The 2,212-nt window shown below is 35.1% G+C and overlaps 1 protein-coding gene across 1 annotated transcript in view; it reads left to right on the forward strand.

Annotated features, from left to right (window-relative positions):
* The first annotated feature begins 296 nt into the window (after positions 1 to 296).
* Positions 297 to 2,212, forward strand: part of LOC107739606 (raftlin-like) — a 12,639-nt gene continuing 10,723 nt past the window's right edge. The window contains exon 1 of the mRNA XM_016551766.1: positions 297 to 438. Within this exon, the coding sequence (XP_016407252.1) occupies positions 297 to 438 (142 nt within the window). The remainder of the gene's footprint in view (positions 439 to 2,212) is intronic.

A 2,212-nucleotide genomic window follows, 5' to 3' on the forward strand; every position in this document is an offset into this window, starting at 1 on the left:
TCCAATTAGCCTTCATGTTATGTTACCGTGTGACAAATCTTTGCGCGTGCATGTATCTGAATGTTTGCAGTTGTGTTTAAAGACAAGCCGAAATGCCCTCTCCCCAGTTTCGCACATGCTCAGTTCCAATTTCAACGTCAATCTGACTTAATTAGCATGACAATTAGGGACTGCTGCCAAGGCAATCAGTTAAATCAATAATGCAGTTATGAATACATGAATATTATAGACAAATGATCCATATTCATCTGTCTCATTTTCTCTCTCTTGCTTTGTTTTTCTCCACGTGTGCAGACATGGGCTGTAAATTGCAGAAGCCTCGAGGGTCAGATGAAGCTCCGGGTAAGATTTTCTCCACCCTCAGAAGAGCACAAGTGGAGACACACTCAGGAGTGGCCTATACATACCACTTCCTGGACTTCCTGTTAGGAAAAGAAGGTACACATGCCCATTTCCTGTACACTTTGTCTATTGAAAAGTCCCTTTGTATGTGTTGTTGTTGTTGTTTATTCTCAAACATTTTAAATGGCATTTAAATGGCCAGATTTTCATATGGATAATGAACTTTGGCCCTTAAGGTCCGTTCACACAAAGGACAATAACTATAATGATAACTATAAAGTTTTAATAATCATTCTAATTCTTTGAGAATGTTACATTCAATGTTACATACAACTGTAACAATAATGACAAAGAGGAACAATATCGTTGGAATTACTTTGAGAATAATTTTTTCCACCTAATGTGCAATAAAAAACATTGACAGCCAATCAAAATCCACCCAACTTTAAAGGGCTTGAACATTTGTGGCAGACACAAAACTGCAATGCACACTTATAATAAACCAAACATTATCATCCGTTGGTGTGTAATTATCGTTGTTAATGTGAATGGGACTTTACCCATATTTCTGTATAACTGTCATCTTTACATGTCATTATGGAAGTAGCACCTCTGCAATATTTACCAAGCTGTCCAAATACCAAAACAGACCATAAACCAAAAAAAACAAACAGTGGGACAAACTACTGCAAAACTAAAACTATTAAAAATCATTGCCATTAATTAAAATCAAGTTGAAATATTAATATTTTTAATAAAATTACAAAAGCACATAAAAATGCTTGAAAATGAAAAGTAAAATAGAAAAATATATACTGATAAATACTTTAATGGTATATAAATAATACTACTATAATACTATACTTTAAGTTTTTTTTCTTCTTCTTTATGACTTCATAATTCATGCATCAACGGATTAACATACGGTGACATACAGCATAAATATGATTGCTGTATTTCAAAATTCGAAGAAACATCCATATTGATGATATGCATATGCAAATGCGCAAAAACCCACCTTCAGATAATAAAGTGTAAAGCTTCAAACTGTGAAGAAAAAAAAGTGTAATATTAGATGAGAGAGAGAGAGAGAGAGAGAGAGTAATAGAGCAAGAGAGCAACCAAACCGTGTTTATTCTTTGAGGGCTTATGTTTCTAAATATACTAATGCCGCTTTTGTTAGTGTGCTTCGAGAGAAGTAATAATGGATCCCGCTGAATTCAGAGAAAGAGGATATGAGACAGGATGAGAGAATATAAGACACAGATTGAAGTTGAAGAACAGACCTGCTTATTTTAATGACTTGAAAGCATATGAGTATATGGGCCATTACTGAACATAATTACAAGGATGCGACCATATCACTAGTTTTTTTATATTTGTGCATGGGGATAGTAATAGTAAAACCTGAATTTACCTACATTATGGGCACCATCCAGTGGTCTCCAGGAAGAAGACATGCTAGTAAACATTCTAATTTCTTAAAGGGGTCCTATTATGCTTTTTCACTTTTTCAACTTTAGTTAGTCTGTAATGTTGCTGTTTGAGCATAAAAAAGATCTGCAAAGTTACAAAGCTCAAAGTCCAATTCAAAAGGAGATATTTTATTTAACAGAAATCACTTTTCAAAAACTACAACGAACGACTCGTTTGGACTACAACGCACATTTTCCGGGATTTGTGATATCACAAAGATCGACGAATGGGACGAGACCTGGTAATGAGTGTTATCACTATGTCAGAGACACGCTAGCTTTCCCAAGGCAGACGAACTTAGAGTGATTACAGTCATCCGGGTTTAAATCACGCTCAAATTGATTTGATTTTGACGCAATATTTACACTGAAGCTCGCAGGCGGCTATGGTAAGG

Source organism: Sinocyclocheilus rhinocerous, unplaced genomic scaffold (assembly GCF_001515625.1).
Source record: "Sinocyclocheilus rhinocerous isolate Xijiao unplaced genomic scaffold, SAMN03320098_v1.1 scaffold314, whole genome shotgun sequence".
Lineage (NCBI taxonomy): Eukaryota > Metazoa > Chordata > Actinopteri > Cypriniformes > Cyprinidae > Sinocyclocheilus > Sinocyclocheilus rhinocerous.